The following is a 22,293-nucleotide window of genomic DNA, read 5'->3' as shown; positions in this document are numbered from 1 at the left end:
CAATTACTAAAAATGTGCCTTTTTCCTGCCATGTGATGCATTTAGGTAACAGGATAGGCCATAAAAGGGAATACTGGAGACCATAAGAGTCTACAAACTAGTAATGTAAAAAGCATATACCATTAACAAGGAAAATAATATAACAGAAAGGTAAAGTCTATTCTTTGTTTCTTTATCACCTTATGACTAAGGGCATGAGAAACCAAAAGTATACTTTCTTGTAACATTCTAGGAAACCTTCTGCTTGACAGATTAAATATCATCAAAGACTTGGAGGGAGTTTATAATCCTAAAACAGTACACTGGGATTGCACTTAAATCGGTGGGCAGGGAATCCCCTTGCAAAGTCAAAACCATGTTACGGCCTGAAGACAAATAAAGCTGGTTATCCAACTATACCAGGGGTTGCCAAACTATGGTTCTGAGCTTAATCTGGCTTGTGGACTGTTTTTGCACAGACTCAAAGGATTTTACGTTGACAGTCACATACCACAAAGAAGAACAGGTGACAGAATAGGATGTGGTCTGCAAGGCCTAAAATACTATCTGGCCATGTACAGTTAAGTTAGTCCAATCCCAGGTTCATATGCATGCTAATTCCACCAGACTATGCTGGGTGCTGCATGCCTCTAAGACAGAGCCAAAAACGATTTCAATTCCTTGAGTCAGGTGGTTCTATGACACAATTCTGGCCAGTAGTGTTAAAGTGGTAATTACTGAAGGTTTCTGGAAAATTTTTGTTTTCCGGACAAAAGGGGATAGATTTGGCTGGTGGTTGGTTCCCTTCCCCATTTTTTTCCTGCCTCACACAGACGGGTGATGCATGAAGTTGCCAGTGCTCCTATTATAAATATGGTCAGGTCCAGAGAACTGATGGCGAAGCCCTGGAATTAACATCTTGAGCAACTGTTTACCTTTGAATTTCTTAATTGAGGAGAAAACCCTTGATGTGTGTAAGTGACTGCTAATCATATTTCCTGAGTCTTAAAACTGAAAGAATTCCTAGCTGAAATACTAGCCCCTTTTCAGATTTAGAAGGTTCTATAATCCCTTCCTACCACATAGCCTTTCACACATTGCTTCCCTCTGCCTGGAAATCTCTCTCTCAATTCCTCCTTCGCAATCCCTGCTCTGATTTGTTGTTGACTCAGACTTCATATTTGCCAAGGAAGTCTTCCATGACCAACACCCGCCCCCCAAACCCAGGACACATCCATTTATTTTATGTTCTTGTAGAAACTTACAGCCCTTCTTCACAGTATTTAATCTCAGAGCCTTTTTACATTTACTTGATTATTCGATTAATGTTTTCCCATCTCTCCACCTGCTTTCTCCATGAAGGCCTAAGGGACTGGACCATGTATTTTTTTGTTTTGTTTTGCTGTTTCTTATCATATCCCCAGAAACACCCAACATCTGGTCACATATAGCAGGAGCTCAAGGAATAATTAGTGAATGAACACTGTCTGCTGGAAAACAACTGTCAAACAGACCACCCCAGAATTTGACACAGTATAATGTATTATAATACAACATACTATAGCTAAATATCGTAGCTAAAGATAAAAAGTTAAATAGCAACCAGAATTAGGCTTAGAAAAACATCTCTGAGTAGGTTTTATTTCAGAATAAATTTTCTTGTGGTTCAACTCTCAGTTATTCAATATACATTTATCAAAATGTTAAATTCTCAATGTAATCGTGAAGTAACTATAGGGTGATGATTTTATTTCAATATTGAGTTAAACATGAAGATATCTCTTTCACTCCAGTATCTTTTAGAAGCTATCAGATACATAGCTATTCATATATATATAGCTATTCATATTATACAGTCATATAAAATATCCATATGTTGTACTACAAAACATAAACCTAAAAAATCCTTTGACTCCTTGCATGTACTAGTATATAAGAAAAGCATTATTGAAAAATAAGTATTCCTATAAATCCGATATACAGTAGTGATAAATCCATAGAATTTAACAGATGGGAATGCTTTCAAGCCCAAAATCTCAAAGATGAACTAATAACTCTAATTCACACCTAGGAAACCTCTATTATAGGCTTTTAAAACCTGACTTGTTAAGCATAAAGGGTAACCAAAGTCAGATGATGAGTCAGATGCTGAATACTATGACAAAATGCCAGGATCAAAGGATGGTTTACAATTATATTAAAACAGGGGTCATAAAAGCAGATCTTCAGAAAAAGGAGAGCATGAATAGACAGTAATAAAAGAACAATAAGGCAAAGGCTACCAAAGGCAAGTTATTATGGGTTATAATTAGACACTGACTAGGTTGTGAGGCAATTCCATGATCCCAAGAAAACAAATTTTCATGTTTAAGTTGTAACAATGATCTAAGAAAGAAATGCAAAGAAAGTTACAGATCATTTAACTTTTTTTTTTAAACAGCTAGAGCAGGTGAGTCCGCACACTTTTTCTGTCGAGGACCAGACAGTAAATGTTTCAGTCTTTGCAGGCCACACGGTCTCTGTGGCAACTACACAGCCCTGCTGATGGACTGCAAAAGCAACCAGACCGTACAAAAATGAGTGAGTGTTGTGCTCCAATAAACCTTTGTTTGTGAACACTTTCGCCTTTCATGTTAATTATCACGAGTCACAAATACTATTCTTTTTCTAATTTCTTCAATCATTTAAAAATGTAAAAGCCGTTCTTAGCTCATGGGCTTGTATAAACAGGCTGCAGGCCCAGTGTGGCCCATGGGCCATAGTCTGCGTACCCCTGAGCTGGAGGCATAGCTCACTATGCTGCAGAAGAACAAGGATCACTGTAGCAAGGCCATGTATAAACCGAGAGATTACAGCGACAGCTCAATCCTTCAAGATTTGTTTAGATCCTATGTGATACAGAACTGAGCTAATACCAACATACAATAGCATATAAAATAGCAGGCTTGTAACACTAGGAGCTTTGAATGCTATGTCTATTTAACCCCCAAAAACTGCTCTGATGAAAAATTTGTGAGACCAAGCGTTATCTCAAATCCAAAACTGACCTTTCCATTAACTAGCTGATAATTTACATGACCTGCCAACAGCCAGATTATGCCTTAATTTTCTCATTAATATAGTGCTAATATCCCTTCATGAATATAAGCATTGCTGTATTAGTAAACATAAAATAATATATAGAAAGCACTTTTTTAAAAAAGGATTTTTATTTTATTTATTTGACAGAGAGAGATCACAAGTAGGCAGAGAGGCAGGCAGAGAGAGAGGGGGAAGCAGGCTCCCCGCTGAGCAGATAGCCCGATGCGGGGCTCAATCCCAGGACCCTGGGATCATGACCTGAGCCGAAGGCAGAGGCTTTAACCCACTGAGCCACTGAGTCGCCCCTAGAAAGCACTTTAAAAAAAAAAATTTAAATCTGTTTTATATATATAGAGAGAGAAAGCATGAAGCAGTGGGGAGGGGCAGAGAGAGGGGGAGAGAGAATCTTAAGCAGACTCCCCGCTGAGTGTGAAGCCTGACTCGGGCTTGATCCCATAACACTGAGATCATGACCTGAGCTGATATCAAGAGCTGGACGCCCAACTGACTGAGCCTCCCAGGTGCCCCAAAAAGCACTTTGAAGAGAAAAAATATTAGGTATTGTTATCTAAACTATCTTGAGGACTATCCTTTTACTTCTGAAAAAAGTATGGACAGTAATGAAGATTAGAGAACTCTATGCTTCATTTAAAAATTGGGGGTGTAAGTTACCCTCAGATGGATCATCTCACCTGCTCCCATTTCCCCCTTCCAGAAAGTCCCAATAGTCTAAACTCAAAAGATGGTATGTGGCTTGTAGGTTTGTCCTTATACTGTGTTAAAACAAAAGCTTGAACAAAATATATTATAAAATATAGAATTCAAGCTACTAAGCTATACAATGAGAGGCTATGCAAATATATAAAAAATAATCCTAGAGATTTATAAAGACTTAAAAAAATTCACTAGAAATACAGCTATAAGATATTCTGCATATAAAAGAGGCATACTATTCAACTCACCTGTGCTTTCTCCTGATATTTTATCAGCACCATTGTTATTTGTACCACTGGAGCGAACTATACTGGAAGAACTTTGATAATTGAGTTTAGGAAGACAATCAGCACTTCCTTTGGCACTCTCGCTCTCTGACACTGCAAGATTAAAATGAAAGTGTTAAGATAAAAGCTATAAAGAAGCTATTTAGCTTTTATTTATTTAGCTATTATACTATTACAGAAGGAATAAAGAGAAGTAGCTTTTAGTTGTAAATATTTCTATCTGATTATAGGTGATAAGAAAATACCAAATACCTCTCTATTTGCTGATCACAAATAAATGATTAAACTTATTTGAGGCCTTAAAGTGTTTCAACTTACTAAGTACTGGTCATGCGTGACATCCACACATACATTTTACATTTCTTCTTTGGTCGTGAAACACTGCTTTTGATGGAGGTAGGCAAGGGAGGGAATATGAGTTGCAGACCATTAACACAACCACTAAATAAAAATATTGTTAAACCTTAGAAAAGAGTCACTGTTTGAAGAAATACATATGTATTTCTACTATAAGAAGCGTAGTAATTGATCAGAGAGTGTTGTGTGACTGAGGCTGTACATGTCACACAGTAAGTATGCCTGGGTGGTGCAGTTGGTTGGCATCGGACTCTTGGTTTCAGTTTAGGCTGTGATCTCAGGGTTGCGAGATGGAGTCTCGTGTCAGGCTCCACGCTCAGCACGGAGTCTGCTTAAGATTCTCTTTCCCTCTCCCTCTGCCCTACCCTTTCTCCCTGTGCTCTCTCTTTTTCTAAAATAAATAAATAAATCTTTAAAACAAAAAAGGTTCACAAATTTATTCAATATCAACTTAAGAAATACCTACAGGAACTAGAATCACTCCCTTTCTTATCTTTTTCTTCTTGAATTTCCTCAGTAGATATATCTCCTCTTCTAACTTCATCCTTAGATAATGAATTATATCCAAGATCAGACTGGCCACCTAGGAAAAAAAGAAAAAAAGAAAAAAAGAAACAAAACACCTATGCTGTTTATCATAAACTTCTTTAGTGAGAACAGCTGGAATTAGAAGCAACATATTGGTGTCCAGGTTTACTTATGAGAAATTTTCTGGATAACAACCAATTGAAAGCATTCTTTTGTTAGCTCTCCTCCCCCATCACTATTAATGCAAGAAAAGGATGATCTCAAAATAATTTGTTTTTGGCTCCATACTGCAGTCAAAAGTGATTATGTACATTCACACTACTGTCTGGGCTTCTAAAGTTACAGACAGACCAGACATTCTTTAAGCCTCTGACGTTTCTAGGTGAAAGTCAAAGTTCCAACTAAGCAATGCAGAAGAAAAATCTGCAGGGAACTCATAACAGAACATTCACACATAGATCACTGGATCCAAATGTCTAAATGATTCTACCAAAGAAAATGAGTTTATTTAAATGTATTGATAGGTAATTACTTTCTCTGAAAATTCAGTTGGATAATTACTGAATTGTACCGGAGTATAAATACACAGGAATGAGAAAAAAATTAGGCAAACATTGCACTGATATAAGAAGAAAGGCCCTCTGTAGTTTCTGCAAATTGTTTTCACTAGATTAGCATCAAAACATAAGGTTTTAAATCCTAGTTCTCCATCTTAGGAGACATGATTTTAAGTAAACCACCTAACCTTTTGGTTTGGATTTCAAGTCTCCAGATTTCTAACACACAGAGCATGGTTATGATTATATGAGAGAGACTATATATGGAACGGCTTTATAAAGTGGTATTGAACTGTATAAAGAAATTTATATTATCACTAGGTATTTACTTTAATATATGTTATAATTTTGAGTTTGTATTTTTTCTAATCAAACTTTTGGCTCTGTTTCAACAGAAAATAAAATTTAAAAATATGAAGACAAGATTGATGAAATTCATGCTTTTATTAGATTCTGTACTGCTTTAAAATAGACTTTTTAAAGTCCATAGTTAAAAACAAAAGATAGGGGGCACCTGGCTGGCTCAGTTCAAAAAGTGTGTGACTCCTGATGTTGGGACTGTGAGTTTCAGCCCCAAATGGGGAGCAGAGATTACTTAAATAAAAATGAGACTAAAAAAATGATTTCTTCATTTTTTAGAAAGATTTTATTTATTCATTTGTCAGAGAGAGAGAGAGAGAGCAGAAGCAGGCAGAGGGAGAAGCAGGCTCCCCGCTGAGCAAGGAGCCTGATGTGGGACTCAAGCCCAGGACCCTCGGATCATGACGTGAGCTGAAGGCAGACGCCCAATGGACTGAGCCACTCAGGCGTCCCTGATTTCTTCATTTTTAAGAGCGAATGCCTGAGGATGACTACTATAACTCCGATTAAATTCACATTGCATGATAAAAACTAAAACTAGCCAAGGAAGAACAACTATAAAATTACATTTCAACACAATTTGTTTACATTTATTACTCTTTAAAGTAGGCAAAAGAAGAGACGGACCGAGATAATGTTACCATTTGTAGAGACAGAAGCCTTCATATTTCATTATTTATGCTTGGATTTTTTAATTTAAAATTTCTTTCTGTTAAGAGGTGGCTCTTACACTCTGTTCAAAAGTCATGGGATGCCTGGGAGGCTCAATCAGTTAAGTGTCTGCCTTTGGCTCAGGTCATGATCTTGGGGTCCTAAGATTGAGCCATGAGTCAGGCTCCCTGCTCAGCAGGGAGTCTGTTTCTCCCTCTCTCTCTGCTCGCCCCTCTCCCCATCACTTAAGTTCTCTCTCAAAAAAAAGAAAAAAAAAAAAGTCATGTGTCTTTTTAAAATGTACTAATGGAGAGGACAAAATCATTCAAGAAATTGTGTCAGTTTTAATTCTTAGAGAAAACTTATGTACTAATCTGATATTTTAATGAAATTAATAGTATCTTCAGTGCTAGAATGCTATAACTTTTATATGTATTTGCAAGTTTTTTATTATACCTTTTTAATATAGTTTAAAACTCACAAGAAATTGCAAAAATAATACAGTACAGAGAGTTCCTGTGTACTCTTCACCCAGCTCCCGTCAATAATATTATCTTACAAGAAACATAACACACTGTTAAAACCAGGAAGTTGATGTTGATATGTACTAGTAACTCTGATCAGGGCTATTAAGTTTCTTTTTAAAAAAACTCTAATAACATTTTCATAATTACGAATTTACCCTAGGAAAGTGAGAAGATACAGAGATCTGTGTGCTATCCAGAGTTAATTGGATTACCATGGACTAAATACTTGAATAACTCTCTTAAACTTTTATCTATTCCAATAAAGAATGAAAAAAATAGCATATAGTTATTAGACACAATATCAAACCAAGTGCCTAACATATACAATTAAAAAGTGACAGTTAACCTAAATACATCATTGAGAATTAAAATCTCAAAACGACAGGCTAGCAAATTTAGTTTTTAAAATGTACTGTAATAAATGTATACATAAGCACACACAAACCTGTACTAGATCTATCATCAGTAGCATATACTTTGATTAAACCCGTATTAAAAGGTGCCTGCTCCACAGTGTGTGTCCCATGACCACTATCCATGCTGCCATGACTAACAGCATCCAGGTCACTGCCATCTGCTTAAGAACACAATTTGACAGCATTTTACTACTCAGGCAGATACCAAAAATACACATTAGTTTGTTGCTCAAGCTAATAATCCACTCATACTGAACATGAACGTTCCACATAATTAGCAAAATACAACTATGACAACTATAACTACTATGAATTATTAATGGATACTAAAACAAGATTACCAAAGAGTGATAATTTAACAGTTAAAGAAAAAAAGTGACTTAAGGTATTTTTTAAATGGGAAAATAATATTAGAATTTGTTTAATGGTAATAAAAATTAGAAATCATTAAATATTTTGAAACTATTTAAAATTTCTAAGAAATGTAAATTATAATTAGTCAATTAATTTCTTTTTTACAAAGTAAAATAAATACATCTCTTAAGAACCTTTAATTACCTGAGAGAGTTGTTTGTGATAAGTGTGTGTGTTTCTTTAAAGCTCTTTTGAACTGTGCTACTCCTAAAACAACGTTCCTTACTTTTGTCCAAAGAAAATAGCCACTACGACTTCTTGAAGGCCAGGTACTTTCCAAAACAGCCTATTCATTCAACAAAATAAAATAATTAGTAAAACAATATGTATCAGTGAACACACATCAGCTTTATAGTCAAGCCAAGAATATCTACGTTGTATAACAACAAAATGGAACAAAAAATCTTACTTGATTTACAGAATATATTTTAATACTCCAAAATCAATGCCAAATAAAGCCTGAATCAATAATTTCTGCCATTAAATTAAGGTTGTATAATCACAAAAGTTATACTTGTTTCTCCATTAACACAAAGTAATTACCTTATTATAATAACCATAAGTGATGGCATTGGGGTCAATACCAGCTTTCTGCATTTCAAAAAGCACTCGAACTGCAAGCACCGGCTGATCATACTGCCCACAAAGCTGCATAAGAATGCGGTAGCACACCTGAAAACACACAGTTCAGAACTATTTGGAAACAAGGTATCTATGAACTTAGATCTAGAATAAAATAGTGCATTTTTAAAAAGAATCATTACCTCATCAGGTGGATCCATCTTTTTTGACTGCATTTTTTTAAGGACATCATAAGCTGTTTTCAGGGCCCTGACTTTTGAGTGACACACTTTCACATAAGCTGGCAGACAAATAAACCACAGTCCGTAACAATGGCGCAGGAGACACCTAGACCACATCTGAGGAATGGAAGAGTACCTCTTGGCAATTTTATGGGCTGATTTAATTTCCTAGAAAAAAATGCAAGGGTCTCATTAATAGAGTGTCACACTTAAGCATCCTTATTTAACTGAATGCTGAACAAGTGTAAGTCATATTCTTTTATATACTTCCCTAACAAAATCTGTCTACAATTAATACATATTCAAGACTGTGCTTGAATCTGTATTATAAAATATGTGAAATAAAGTTCTAAGATAAGAAAACTAGTTAATTTTTTGAAGTCACATTACTCCAAATTATTTTGGGGATGTTTTGAGGAGCATAATAATCTAGCCATATATATGGGGGTAGTAAAATATATTAAGGGAGGATGAGTGTCATATTTATTTTTGTTCTAACACTTGATTACATGAAGAATGCAAAATTGTCAAAGCACCTGTTTTGTTCTTCTGAACATGGGAGAAGGGCTACTAGGACTACTTGATTTTGAAGGCAATTTGTTCTTTCGTGTTTGTAGAAATCCTTCAGGTCTCTCAAATAAATTGTTTCTAAGAACTGGAAATCCATTATAGCTGTTTTTGAAAAGAAAAAAAAATCTCAAGCACACATAGATGATCATACTGGTCACAATCTAAAAAAAAACCTGACATAACGTCTTAACTTAGAGTCTATTTTAATTATCTTTCTCCATCAGACTATGATATATACTCAACAAATATTCGTGTTAATGTTGCCTTTCTTGCTATCATGTAACAGCCAAATATGAATTCAAGTATATATTTTAGAGGTAGGAAAGCAAAAGACTTAAATTTTGCTCAATTTGACACAAACACGTGAACTTTGTAAGTTAGTATTCACGTAAATACACAGCAAACATATCAGATAATATGACAGCTGGTAAAGGGCCCTAAATCAATACTCTTTCAGACAGGACAGTCATTAGTATTATTGCTTTAGGTTAAGATATTACTACAGAACCGTCCTCTTCAAAAGATACAAATAACGTATTAGCACACTCCAGGACAAACTCTTATATTATCATGAATTAGTTTATCCGGTTAGCTAAGCAGGTTCTGGCTCTCATTTGTCAGAAAGAAAATTGAAACGGTAGAAGAAGAAGAAGACGACGACGACGACGACGACGACAATGACGACAAAGAAGATGAAGAAGACGAAGATGAAGATGAAGAAAAAGACGGTGGTGGCGAAAAGAGTAGAATGAATGCCCCTATGAGGAAGTGGGCCTAATTGGGGTGCTAGAGCAAGGTGTTTGGGAATGTGAAAGGTAGCTGCAGCTAGGAAAGACACATGCTGAAAAGAACAGAAGAAGCCTCTGAGCATCAAACTGAACCTACTTTATAACCGTCCTAAAGGTGTAACAGTAGTTTCAATTAACTGAGAAGAAAACCAGCTATAATAAAAGATGGTAAACTGTATCTATTATACATTACCACAGGCAAATTCAGTAAAGTGAAAAAATAAATATTAAATGTTAAGTAGGAATAAAATAGCAAAGAAGTTCAGGAAAACTACAACCTGTAAAAAGTTCATTATATGTACACGGTGTGATAATAAGACCATTCTGTGTATCTTTTTTTTTTTTTTTTATTGTGTTAGTCACCATACAGTACATCATTGGTTTTTGGTGCAGGGTTCCATGATCCATTGTTTACATATAACACCCAGTGCTCCATGCAATCTGTGCCTCCTTAATACCCATCACCAGGCTCACCTGTCTTCCCACCCCACCCCTTCTAAAACTCTCTGTTTGTTACCCAGAGTCCATAGTCTTTCATGGTTCATCTCCCACTCTGATTTCTTCCCCTTTGTTTTACCCTTCTCCTAATGTCCTCCATGTTATTCCTTATGTTCCATAAGTAAGCGAGACCGTATGATAATTGAATTTCTCTGTTTGACTTATTTCACTTGGCATAATCTCCTTCAGTCCCATCCACGTTGATGTAAAAGTTAGGTATTCATCCTTTCTGATGGCTGAGTAATATTCCATTGTGTATATGGACCACATCTTTATCCATTCATCTGTTGAAGGGCATCTTGGCTCTTTCCACATTTTGGCTATTGTGGACATTGCTGCTATGAACATCAGGGTGCATAGGGCCCTTCTTTTCACCACATCTGTATCTCTGAGGTAAATACCCAGTAATGCAATTGCTGGTTCATAGGGTATCTCTATTTTTAATTTTTTGAGGAACCTCCACACTGTTTTCCAAAGTGGCTGCACCAATCTGCATTCCCACCAACAGTGTAAGAGGGTTCCCCTTTCTCCACAACTTCTCCAATACTTGTTGTTTCTTGCCTTGTTGATTTTTGCCATTCTAACTGATGTCCATTCTGTGTATCTTATGGAAACTTACTACCCTATCATTTCACACAGACAATGTCAGAATATGAGTAACCTCTCACTAAGAGGACACACTGTGCTCACTGAAGACATTTAAATTGTATTTCCAATGATGTGTATGACTGCAAAATTATATTGTTAGTCTCAACTTAAAAAGTGACTTAGATTCTTTAAGACTCGGGAACTTTCTAAGCTAAGTAATTTTTTCTTTAGAGGACTAAATCTCAAGGTAAAATTTAAATTAAATAAAGGTTAAAGCCAAAGCATAAAAAGAAAAACAAAACTATATTAGTGAAACCTGCTCCTAAGACAGTCTTAGAAGTGTAATGTACAAACAGAACAAAGAGATGAGATCTTGTTTAGAAAGAAAAAGAAGCAAGAAAGAGAGAAATTAGGAGATTTTAAACACCTCTGACAAAACTCAGAATTCTAAAAAGTGATCAGAGCAACATCATCAATAGATGAAAAGTAAGGGCAGGAACCGAGTGGCCTATGAATTAATCAACAACATTCATAAACACCTGTTGCGCCACTTTTTCATCTGTAAAAGGAAGAATTTAATCCAAGTTATAAATGAGGGTGTCCTGAAAAATCCTTTTTCAATGAAAATAAACTGTGACCTAATGAATGATAGATTTGAAATGGTTTTAAAATCTTTAAAGTAAGAAAGTATTACCAGAGAAAGAAATCATTTAAAATCTAAAAGGAAGTGCCATTTTAAGTAAAAATAAATGCATACTGGAAACTACCTCTAGTAGGTAACAAATATATGTGTATAATATACATCTGGATAGATATCCAGAAGTATAATAAATCTACCTTTATGACAACCTTATTTCACTATGCTCAGAACTTTTCTCTTTCCCACTAGACTTGAAAGCAGGAAAAATGTATCATTCAAGCCTATATACTAAGCACTTAGTGCGGCATCTGACCAAATTTCCTAAGTTAACTGATTGATTCCCAGTAGTTCTGAATTTCCACGACATAAATAAAAACTAACAGAAAAATAACCCCCAAAATTATATTATTAAAATTAAGGCTACAAATATTGACTAACTTAGATTTAATCCTGTTGTAAACCAGGGTTACATTAATCACTATGTGTGTGGGAAAGGGGATGAAAGAGAGAGAATCAGCTTTAACGAGAAACAAAAAATCAAAATCTGTAATAAAAGTGCTGCATTTTGGTGGGGTGAGGTGCTAACTAAGTTTAACCAACATTTATGAGAACAGATACTTATATACATATAGAGAGCTAACCAAGTCTATATTATGCAAAATTACAACTCTTTTCTTTTTATACCTCAAAATTTAGTAATGGATGTGGGATAAGCTTGCTTACCACCTAAAAAATAGGAATCTGTAAAGTTTGGATTTTTGAAAATACCACAGTCCTTAGAAAGCTACGTCACAGATGATGGATTGCTTCTCTCTTTCAATCTCAAACATTCTGCCTCTTGAATACCTGTACTGTAAAGGGGGTTCTTCACCATTGGGTAGATGGGGGATCTCAGGTGGTGTTACAAAAACAGTATGTTCACTTTTGAAAGATTCATCCAATTCTATAAGTCGCATTTCACCACTCTTGTCCATATCCACCTGAAAAAGTTTAAAAAAAAAATACATTAAAAAAATACATTGGTTAGCCTAGAATTTGTCTATGGGGAATGGTTAAATAAAACATTTATATAACTGGATATTAAAGAACTATTAAGAAAAAAAATGAGCGGGGGGGTGTTATGGACATTGGGTAGGGTATGTGCTATGGTGAGTGCTGTGAAGTGTGTAAACATGGAGATTCACAGACCTGTACCCCTGGGGGAAAAAAAATATATATGTTTATAAAAAATAAAATTATTAAAAAAAATTTTTTTTAAAAAGAAAAGAAAAGATAAAAAAAAATGAGCAAGTCTTCTATGCACCATTAAAAAAGATTTCCAAGATAATTAAGTAAACATAACAAGGTATAGAACAGTGTATACAGTATATTACATTTTTGAGTAAGAAAGAGAGAAAAATAAAAGCACACACTGATTTTTTTTGCTTGTATTCACATAAAGATATACTAAAGAATACTATGAAAAGTAATTTCCCATATGGGGAGGGGGTGATGAATGGAATAGACAAGGATGAGATAGGACCCAGATTTCCCAATGTATACCTTTTCATATTATTTTGCATTTTGAATAATGAGAATGTACTCAAAAAGTAATATTTTTAAAAAATGCACAAACCCAAGTGTATGTATGTGTTGAGAATACCTTGTTCTAGGTCTCATTTATACTAAATATAAGATATTTCTTTAAGTTTTTCCAGTTTACCTACAAGCAGATTTCAGTTAAAATTCCAATCACATCAGTATTGAAAACACTTGAATAGTACAATCTACTCTAGATACTCTATGGCAAGGTAATATTCACAAAAAGTGGAAACTTAACAGACTCTAAAATGCCTAAAAAGAGCTCATAAGCTAAAAAGCACAACATTGGCATTAATTAAAAACAAACAAAAAACCCCGACAAGATATCAAACATATGACAAAATTTAACCCACAACACTTTATTAAGTTAGAGAGAATATCATATTACCAGTTGAAAATAAATGGGTGAACAAGAATTATAAAAAGTTAATTCTTTAAGATAAGGACTTAAGGCACAATATACCAAAAAAGGACAAGGATAGCTTTAAAAATTTTAAAATTCTCATTAAAAAAAGAATGGACACTCAGAGTGTTCTTACATAAACTGTCAGTTATAATTTCACAGTACTACATGCTATAATCTCCAAGATTAAGGAATGTTTTAAATGATATATCCATATAATGAGCTAGAAAACAATAAAGATGTTTCAGAATAATTAATGACATGAAAAAATGTTCACAAAGTAATGATAAATGAAGAAAACCCATTTTACATATATTTTGATTCTAATTTTTTAAGAGAGTCACTATGTATGCCATAATACATATGTGTATCTATACACACATATATATACTTGTGTTTTTCTCTTTGACACATATACACTCTTATCAAAATGTTACCTCTGGGTAATGGTATTACTGCTTGTCTTTTGCTTATATTGTTATTTTCCAATCAAAAAATAATATGTATTAGCTTTATTGGTTTTTCCAAAAATTACAAAAGTAATCAATCTTCAGAATAAAAGTTTAAGCAAATAAAATTTAATAATAAAAATTTAGGCAAAGTAGAATATATTGGTTTTAGAATAAGTAGTTATTTAAATTCTGTTGAAGGATAGTTAAAAATCAGTATTAATAAAGGGTACCTTTCTTTCTAGCCTGTCAAAAAAGAACTTTTATACAGTGAAATTAGCAAAGATACAGTAAACTAGATAATCACATACCCTGCTGGTACTCAAAATCGGTAAAGTCTTCTTTAGAAAGCAAGATATATTTAAACACATCTGCCTTATTCTTATTCTAAGAAAATAATCTAACATGAAAAACACCTATCAGCATGAAAAATGTTTTGGTTTTTTTTTTTGCAGGATTGCAATAGCAATACACTGGAAGTCACCCATATTTCAAAAAAACAGGTAAAGTATGATAAATAGATGAGATATACAATCATTAAAAATTAAAGTAATAAAGATCACACACACTTCTGGTTGAACAAGACAAATTAAACACAATTTACTTTCAATCCCTTTTGAAATCTCACCAAACTGAGAAGTAAGGGGATTGGAAAAACACACACACACACACACAAAAACAACGACCAGCAAAGACAAAATGAACGGGAGAGAGGACAATAGCACAGCTGGGAAAACGTTTTAGAATCTGCAAAGTAGATTGACTTGACCTGTGAAAGCTGAAAGCCACAGATCTGGCACTGGGGAGGGGATAAAGGAGAAAAAGCCAAAAATCTAGCCATTTTGCTCCATAGAGTCCTAGAAAGGTCAGGAATGAAAAGTGCTCAATGACCTTGAAGATGGGAATGGACACAGAGCTGAAGCAGGAGAACTGGTTAAAAGCCTATGTTTAGGGGCGCCTGGATGGCTCAGTGGGTTGAAGCCTCTGCCTTCGGCTCAGGTCATGATTCCAGGGTCCTGGGTGCGGCAGGGAGCCTGCTTCCCCCTCTCTCTCTGCCTGCCTCTCCGCCTACTTGTGATCTCTGTCTGCCAAATAAATAAATAAATAATCTTAAAAAAAAAAAAGCCTATGTTTAAGGACTCCCAGATCCCTGACCCAACTCAGTATTAGGCCACTACCTCTCCACACCGTGGCCATAGACGAGGTGGGTCTTTCTGCGTGACCCAGAGGGACTCTAGACTGAGGACACCAGGCAGAGCTGTGGGAGATGAAAAAAATGATGTTAATAAAAACAGGTGAAGTGAGTAAAAGCCTACATGATACAAGGGAAAGCCCTCAGTTACCTTCCCCATTCTGCTGTGAGAACACTGGCAACCAGGCTTATACTCCTCAGGCTAAAGACTGGAGATAACCTCTTGGGGAAACTAAGCAGCCTAAAAGAAAAGAATTACAGACACTGATCAAACAGGGACTCTAATGAAATAAGTGAGTTCTTTTATGACCATCAATCTCATACCTAAGGAAACTCCAAGCCTCACCTTCCCATTAAAGCTCCAGTGAAATCTTGTGCCTCATTCTTGAAATACTGACCAAAGATCACACAAGGAAAACTAATAACTTGAAGAAGAATAAAACAAACAAATATTAAAAGCAACATGTGAGTAAGAAGAAGCAAAGACAGGGGGTATGGAGAGGGTGGTTGGGTTATGGACATTGGGAAGGGTATGTGAAATGGTGAGTGCTGTGAAGTGTGTAAGCCCGATGATTCACAGACCTGTACCCCTGGGGCAAATAATACATTATATGTTAATAAAAATAATAAATTTAAAAAATGCCATTGGGGAAAAAAAAAGAAGCGGAGACAATGCAGAGGGAAAAAACTGCTCAAAATAACTAAAACGAATAAGCCTACATCCATGATAAGAAGATGCTATAAAAAAAGAGACTTAGAGAAATTATAAATGTGACAGAAGTAAAAATTATACTACAAAAGTTGGAAAAATAAACTTGAAGAAATCTCCCAGAAAATGGAGATGAAAAATAGAGAGACAGAACATGGGATGAAAAAAGTTAAGAGTATCAGGATAGGAAGGCCAGTGTTCAAATAATACATACTTCAGAAAAAGAGAACTGAAGAAATGGAGTAAAGAAAGAATGGGATGCAGGAAAATTGCCCAGAATCTGAAGAAAAAGAGTCTATAGAGTAAAAGGGCCTGCACATATTCAACTCAATGAAGAAAAGATGGCCTCCACCAGGCATTTCCTTATGAAACTTTAGAACATCAAGGATCTTAAATGCTTTCAGAGAGAAGAAGAAATCAGGTACAAAAGGTCAGAAATCAACGGAACACTAGACCAAACGGTATTCTCAACAATAACATATGGAGCTAGAAGATTTTAAAATTTTACATCAGCCAAATTAGCAATCAAGTATTGGGAGAGAATAAAGACATTTACAGACAGGTAAGGCATCAAAAAATGTTTATCTCTCATATAGGCTCTCTCACTAAGCTATTGGGAGATGTGCTCCATCAAAAGGAAATACACTAAGAAGTTACTAAAGCCAGAAAGCAGGGGATCCAACTCTGGAGAGAAGTCAATATAAGTCCCAAGGTGATGGTGAAGGAAAAAACCGGATGACAGAGTAGCAAGCAATCAGTTCAGACTGCAATACACATGGAAATTTCCAGCAAAAATTAAAAAAAAAGTCAAATGGATAGATTACCTGATATATTGGAAAAACTGAGATTTTTAGATTTTCCACTTTTGTAGAAAAGTTTGGAGATGAATTAATAGACACAAAATAAGAAAATACAGTAATTCTTAACTTCGGAGAAAACAAAATCCATGCATGAAAGGAAATCTAATTACTATATATATATGTGGCCTAGCTGGGATGACATGCAAAGTGATAATAATATTAACACCAAACAACAATTTGAGCAAAATTCCTTATAATGACACTGGGAGAATTCAGGTGGTGTGGTAGGTATGACATTAATGGATAATACATAAAACATAAATGGATAATTAATGGATAATACATAAAACAATCAGCAGCAATAAAAACATGTTATTTGGAAATCTTAAGGTAAAAAGCTAAAGAAATGGATGAAAGTAGTTGCCTTTGGGGAATAAAAACTAGGGGCAGGAAGGAATGAGACCAAAGCCTTGGAAAATTATTTGACTTTTTAAATTGTTATGTTAATTGTTATGTTTTACTGTAGGAAAAATGAAAATTTCCTTTTATGAGATTTGACAATGATATTACAAATGCCTATAAGGTCTGGCTGTATAAAAAATTGGAAAACTATATTATAAATATGTAAAAAAAACACTGAAAGTAAATGGCACTGGGCTTTACAGAGTTTTTTCTCTCTTTCATTTTCCACACTTCCTGTTTTGTTAGTCATTTAATAATATTGTTAAAAATTAAACTTTCAATAAAAACAGAGAACACCTGAGCCATTATCAGCAAACTGAGCAGTATTTTTAAAACAGCATTAGGAATATGTCAATAACTCAAATCATAGGTAACCCAATAGGATACAGTTTTCATGGGCAACCCAAGAACAATGAGAAGCTCTATACACAAACATTTGATGCAGATGAAATGTGGTTGATCTAATTATAAGGGCAGCAATGATAATGAAGAAGAAGAAATAGTTAAATACCCAAGGTCACTGGAAAGAAAGGTGGAAACTACTCCTGTCTCCATGATTGAACATTATGAGAGCAAAATGCTTGTCTATGAACAATAGATGTTTTTATATTTTTATTTGTTATTTATTCTTTTAAAATTTGTCACAGAGAGAGAGAGAGAGAGAGAGCAGAGAGAGCCAGAGAGAACATGTGTGGGGGAGGGGCAGAGGGAGAAGCTAGAGAAGTGGGAGAAGCAAGGCATCTCTGAGCAGGGAGCCTGTGGGTTGGGTGCGGTGGCGGGGGGTGGGGGGGGGTGGGGAGGGGAGGGGCGGCTGATCCTGGGATCATGACCTGAGCCCAAGGCAGACACTTAACAGACCAAGCCACCCAGGCACTCCTAAGTTTCCAGCCACTTTGATCACATAGAAAAAAACCTGTATGAGGACAGCTGCTCTAATTCTCAGCACTATAAAGTCTATTAAAATACTTTGCAGATTCAGTACCCTGGGAAAAGATATTTCCTTTAACCTGTATACCAATAAAATCGCATTTCAACATTATAAAAACAGTCATGCTATATACATCCTACATTTATCAGTTGGCCATTTCTGTCTTTTGGAAAGCACAGTAACATCTGCCCATTGGAAGAAAAAGAAATCCAACACCCACGACAGGATAAAATTAAAATAGTTTTCATATTCTCTTCATATTTTTTTCCATAAGACATTAATATACTTAGAGAACACTGCAGAGGGATGCTTGGGAGACTAAGAAAAATCTTACCAGACTATCTGTTAAACAAAACTGCCCTTAGTTAAGAACCCTCCTATAGGAACAGATTGTAAGGATTTAAAACATAATCATATGAAGAACAAGAACACATGGTTCTTAAATTAGTCATAAATGAAGCTCAAATAATTCTCATACATTATTTCTCATAGTCCTATTCAGTATTACCCACTCTAGTTTCCAAAAGTTGGGCAAATGTTTTCTGTTTGAATATGCAGAGATTGAAAGAGGAATATGTCTAATTCCTATTCATTCTTCATCATGGATTGACTTAGGTAGTTAATGTATATATAATATTATTTATATATAATTTATATAAAAATATCTATATATAAATATATAATATGTAATTTATATATAATATTACTTATTTCCCATAGCTAAATTACCAGAGGCAAGAGGATCTGTTCACTTACATGATTAAAAGTCACCCAAATAAGAAACAACCCCACATAAATGATTATTTAAAAGTAGTATTGATATTCATAAAACATTTGCAGATTAAAAGCAAGTACTCACTTGCTTTACTAAGCATACTTAAACTGTGGTATTAAAAAATGAAAGGTACTAACAGTACTGTATAATTATTTACTATTTCAGAGAGTTCTGCTTAACAAAACTAGGAATACAATTAACCTTTAACTGCATATGAAGGTTATTAAGATGTATTTTGGATCTTGTGACATTTTATTATTTTCTCTAATAAAAAACTTCTTGAATTATAATAAAGCACATACAACTAACTATGTTTTAGTCAGTTAATTTTCAGTTTTAATTTTCTTAGTCACTAAAATCTTTAAGTGCAACATGATTCCATTACATATAAGTGATCTTTTGTTGGATCTAGATTTTGAGTAGGTGAATAGCATTTCAGGAAAATAATCTGTAAAGAAAGAGTGGTTACACATTAAACAGGATTGGCTTTTTTTTTGACAGAATGTATATTCTTTAAGTGATTATTCTCATCAAGTCCTGCACTGACTCCAAGTAAATAGCAGGTGACCTACTTTCAGAAATTCCTAGACAATATAATCTAGTAATTATCAGTGATAAAATATCCTTCTTAGAACATGATGACCTAGGTACCTAGCAGAAGTGTTATATGTCTTACAATATTAATGAGTATTTTAAAAACCATGTGATACTGACATTACTGTATGAATTCTTAGCTGAAACACAAACTTGTGAACAGGGTCCATAAAATGAGTAGAAAAAGAGAACAATATTTCTTGTCTTCTGCATCATTAATTGGAGTCACACAAGTTCAGTGTTCCCATGTGGATTAATCAATGTATTGGCTTAAGTATGCTATTAGCAAAACTCTGATCACTAGTTCAGTCCCTTATGATTAATTAGCTTGGCAGAGGAACAAACTATTACATGAATGTGTGTCATTGTTCACAAGGCAAGCTCAATGAGCATATATGGATGACCACTGGAAGTCCAGCACCACAGGGGAAAACTTCCACCAAAGTGCATAATGGTGTAAGAAACATCTCTCTCTCTCTCTTTTTTAAAATAGGCTCTATGCCCAACATGGGGCTTGAACTCATGACCCTCAGATTAAGAGTCACGTGCTCTACCTCCTCAGCCAGCTAGACACCCCCAGAAACATCATTTTTTACATAAAACCAACCAATTATTCCTATAAAAAAGGATAAAGAAATTATGTTTTAAAGCATACTTTTCTGTTTACCACGCACCTTTTTATTTATTTACTCTTTCTATTAAGCACCAAATAAGGCAAACCTACAGATTTGATTAAGATAAGTGAAAGCCAAATTCTTGGCACAATGCTTCAATGAAAATAAAACTGTCAAGGAGCTACCTCTCAAAATAAACAGGATTTTGAAGCTCTATATAGGCAGAGTTCAACCTACAAAGAAGGCAGGGTTCTAAAAGTCCACTTCTAAATAGAGTATTCAAAATCAGGTTGATAGAAATGGTCTATGTTTTGTAGTCATGGTCACATGGAAATCTTTTTTTTTTTTTTAAGATTTATTTATTTATTTATTTGACAGACAGAGATCACAAGTAGGCAGAGAGGCAGGCAGAGAGAGAGGGGGGAAGCAGGCTTCCTGCTGAGCAGAGAGCCCGATGCGGGGCTCGATCCCAGGACCCTGGGATCATGACCTGAGCCGAAGGCAGAGGCTTTAACCCACTGAGCCATCCAGGCACCCCCACATGGAAATCTTATTTGCCAAAACTCATCAAACTGTACATTTCAGAGGTACAATTTACTATGTGTATATTATATCTCAATAAACTTTGGTTTTTAAAACATGTCCTAAAAGGTGATTTCAGTACCATTCCACCAAAAAGAAATTTAATATATTTTTCTAGCAGAACACTGAAGCTTTGCACCATATGAACCACAGCTAATCATCAATTACATCCGTGTTTCTATAAAAAATGAATTATGAGTTCTAAGTGGATAATGGCATATATCCATTTTTTTCCCCAACTCCAAAGCATTTCAAGAACTAGGGTGATTATTTCTAGGCACCTTAATGTTCTCTATCAGCACAAGCAACAGTATTTCTCTACATCATTCATCCATCAAGTGTTCTAAATGGAAGGATCTTAACTTGTTCTTGTTCTTCATATGTATAAGTCATTTAAAAGTCAAACATTTCTATGTCATGAAATGATAAAACCAAATGAATGGCCATTCTATAAAATAAAAAATCGGTAAAATATAAAAAATAGTCAATAGAAAAAAAGTTTTCTACTTTTTAGTTCATCCAATACTACTTTGAACACTGGGAAATATGCAAGTGATCACTCCTCACAATGTATTTTAAACATAGGTAAGAAAACAACACAGAAAGACTAGATGATTTGTCTCAAATCACAAGTATAAGAGCTGAGACTCAAGTAGTCCTTATTCCCAAGGCAGTGTTTTTCCTATTACATCTGATATAGTTAGAATCATTTCTCATTTTTATAAGACATATTTGGTACTGATTTAATAGTAAAAAACACTTTCGAGTCCAACTCAGAACTGAGCCAATTTCTGAATACTGAGGGATGAGCTGTATTTTGGCTGTTATGCCCCCTGCCCTCAAAAATCACTAATTTTCTTTCAGTCACATAAATTTGAACATGATGGACTTCTTTAAACAACCTTACAAGTATAACTTATTGAGTAAATATATGACAAAACTTTGCTCTCTCCCCTTCTTCTATTGTCATGGGCATAAAATCATGAACATTATGTACATATAGTCACAAATTTATATGAGAGTTTCAAGTATAGTAACTTTTCAAGTACAAACAACTCTTCCCCTTTCATCTTTACAGAGTAAATTGCTGGCCTGATGACCCACCGCCTCTGAATGCTTTAGTGTGTACTTCCTACAAACAATTCTCTTATCTAACCATAATACAGCATGAAAATGTAGAAATTAACATGTTACACTACTATGGTCTAATCCTCAAACTTCATATACATTTTAATGATTACATTAATAATGTTCTGCCTAAAGCATCCAATTCCGAACTATACATTGTATTTGCTTGTCAAGTCTCTTCAGTTTCCTTCACCTTTGAACAGTTTCTCAATTTTTCCTTTATTTTCTTAACCCTGACAGTTCATGGATTACAGAATAGGTATTTTGTAGAATGTCACTTAATTTGAGTTTGTGTGAAATTTCCTTGAGATTATGCAG

General features: G+C 34.8%; 1 protein-coding gene across 14 annotated transcripts in view; it reads right to left on the bottom strand.

Moving 5' to 3' along the window:
• DENND4A (DENN domain containing 4A) overlaps positions 1–22,293 on the bottom strand; it is a 139,201-nt gene that overhangs the window by 26,628 nt on the left and 90,280 nt on the right. For 10 of the 14 annotated variants that reach the window (XM_032864666.1, XM_032864674.1, XM_032864664.1 and 7 more), the window contains 8 exons: positions 12,605–12,738; positions 9,211–9,346; positions 8,636–8,842; positions 8,415–8,543; positions 8,016–8,157; positions 7,487–7,618; positions 4,885–5,001; positions 4,023–4,154 (listed from right to left, as the gene is read on the bottom strand). In XM_032864666.1, the coding sequence (XP_032720557.1) occupies positions 4,023–4,154; positions 4,885–5,001; positions 7,487–7,618; positions 8,016–8,157; positions 8,415–8,543; positions 8,636–8,842; positions 9,211–9,346; positions 12,605–12,738 (1,129 nt within the window). The remainder of the gene's footprint in view (positions 1–4,022; positions 4,155–4,884; positions 5,002–7,486; positions 7,619–8,015; positions 8,158–8,414; positions 8,544–8,635; positions 8,843–9,210; positions 9,347–12,604; positions 12,739–22,293) is intronic. The other 4 variants (XM_032864669.1, XM_032864671.1, XM_032864672.1 and 1 more) reach the window with 2 other exon arrangements.

The sequence above is a fragment of the Lontra canadensis genome, unplaced genomic scaffold (assembly GCF_010015895.1).
Source record: "Lontra canadensis isolate GAN:19392208 unplaced genomic scaffold, GSC_riverotter_1.0 scaffold28, whole genome shotgun sequence".
In the NCBI taxonomy this organism is placed as follows: domain Eukaryota; kingdom Metazoa; phylum Chordata; class Mammalia; order Carnivora; family Mustelidae; genus Lontra; species Lontra canadensis.
The sequence above is the reverse complement of the archived record's forward strand: the minus strand, read 5'-3'. Positions and strand labels throughout refer to the sequence as shown.